The 1,638-nt window shown below is 34.1% G+C and overlaps 1 protein-coding gene across 6 annotated transcripts in view; it reads right to left on the minus strand.

Annotated features, from left to right (window-relative positions):
* The window catches only part of LOC108308452 (serine/threonine-protein kinase SMG1), a 71,757-nt gene that overhangs the window by 56,484 nt on the left and 13,635 nt on the right, over positions 1–1,638 (minus strand). For all 6 annotated transcript variants that reach the window (XR_005201206.1, XR_005201207.1, XM_037740533.1 and 3 more), the window contains exons 11-13: positions 1,232–1,431; positions 610–806; positions 277–441 (exon numbers count right to left, since the gene is read on the minus strand). Coding sequence is in view for 4 of the 6 variants with exons in the window: in XM_037740533.1 (XP_037596461.1) it covers positions 277–441; positions 610–806; positions 1,232–1,431 (562 nt within the window). In the remaining 2 variants the exon portion in view is untranslated. The remainder of the gene's footprint in view (positions 1–276; positions 442–609; positions 807–1,231; positions 1,432–1,638) is intronic.

Here is a 1,638-nt window from a genome sequence, read left to right on the forward strand (position 1 = left end):
AATTTTTAGAATTACCTTTAAAGCTCTAACCTTTAAACATAATATAGTTTTAACATGTTCTAACATGAACACTGTTTTAACATTCTATCATTGTTTTGACATGAATAAAATAGGTAACTTTGACAGTTGCTGCTTTTACAAAATACAGGATCAAAAGCTTTGAAAATAAATCTAAGTTTTAACTTATTTTATCCATAGATTAAATCACATCAAAAGAATTAAACCATGTTTTTCTAATTAACTGACTTAAAATGAATTCCAAGCACACCGCTTTACCTGAGATAGGCTGGTTGTTTTCATCTCTGTAAGCAAGTCAAAGCCGTGTCTTACTGTCACAGCAGGCTGGCCTGCCAATAAGCCTACTCTCATGATGGAGAGTCGAATCCGCGTTAGCCAGTCCTGACAAGTTTGGCGATTGGTATAGAAAAATGTTCTAATGACCTTTACAATAAGAGAAAGAAAAGCTCAGGATTGGTTCAATTTATACATATGGTCATCTCACCTATATATAAACCAAATACACAAGTCTATTGTGATTTCAGCTCTGCACGTACTACCAGTTGTTACCGTTAAACTGCTACAAAACAACACTATCTTACGGACACCAACCTTGGGAGGTGATGTTAATGCATTAGCACATCCCTCGTATGCATTATACATTAATTTCTCCAGATTTTCCAGATACTGCAGAAGAAGAATAAGTCTAAGTTGGTTGTTACCATGCCCTTCATCATTGTCTGCAGTTGTCCACTGACTAACATCTTGATCAGGGTTTAATGTGTGAGCTGCGAGACTTCGAATGATACCTGAAAGCAAAGACAAAATTAAGAATTTTTTAAAATCTTTGAGGTTTCTAGAAAAAATGTGAATTTTTATGACAAATCCACATTTATCAAGTATCCTCTGTCTATCCATCATTTAAAAATAAAAAATCCCAACATGAAAAATCTTTTATCTTTGGGGAAATAAATATATATATTTTCTCCACACAACTCCCGTAAGTTTTACGGAAAAAAAAAAAAAAAAAAAAAAAAAAAAAAAAAAAAAAAAAACACATATCCAGTGCAATTATTCAATGAAAGCTTATTCTAACAAACATACCTGAAAATTACTGACTTTTTTAAAAAAAATAGTAAGAATAAACTCTCAAACCTTTAACAAAGATTTAAAAATCCATTACTTCTTAATAAGGCTTTGAAAGTATTCACATCACAAAGTTTGAGTGAGTTACCTTCGATTGTCTGGAAGGTGTCTTGAGCTCTGCCCAGTGGGGTTCTCAGCTTAGAAAGAACAGTGAATTGTGCAGCTTCCCATATGGCCCACTGCCAAAGGACAGCATCTGTCTTGAGGAGATTGCGTGGAATTGTTGACTGGTCACGCTTATCTAGTCTCTGGCAGCTATAGAACAGTCTTTCCAACCAATTGTCCTTTCTGGGAAAAGTAGTTTCATATTTAACAGACAACGACAATTTTATTTTAATTTTTAAAAAATTGCAAGGGAAATGGGAATAAGGGACTGTAATTTTCCCTACACCAAAAATGTAAAGCCTATGAAATTGAGAAGTATATATCTCCACCTCTCATTTTGAGGTCTTTTACAGTTCACAGGATGAGGTACAGTGCAGAAGGATGACTAGG

Source organism: Cebus imitator, unplaced genomic scaffold (genome assembly GCF_001604975.1).
Source record: "Cebus imitator isolate Cc_AM_T3 unplaced genomic scaffold, Cebus_imitator-1.0 Scaffold85, whole genome shotgun sequence".
NCBI lineage: Eukaryota > Metazoa > Chordata > Mammalia > Primates > Cebidae > Cebus > Cebus imitator.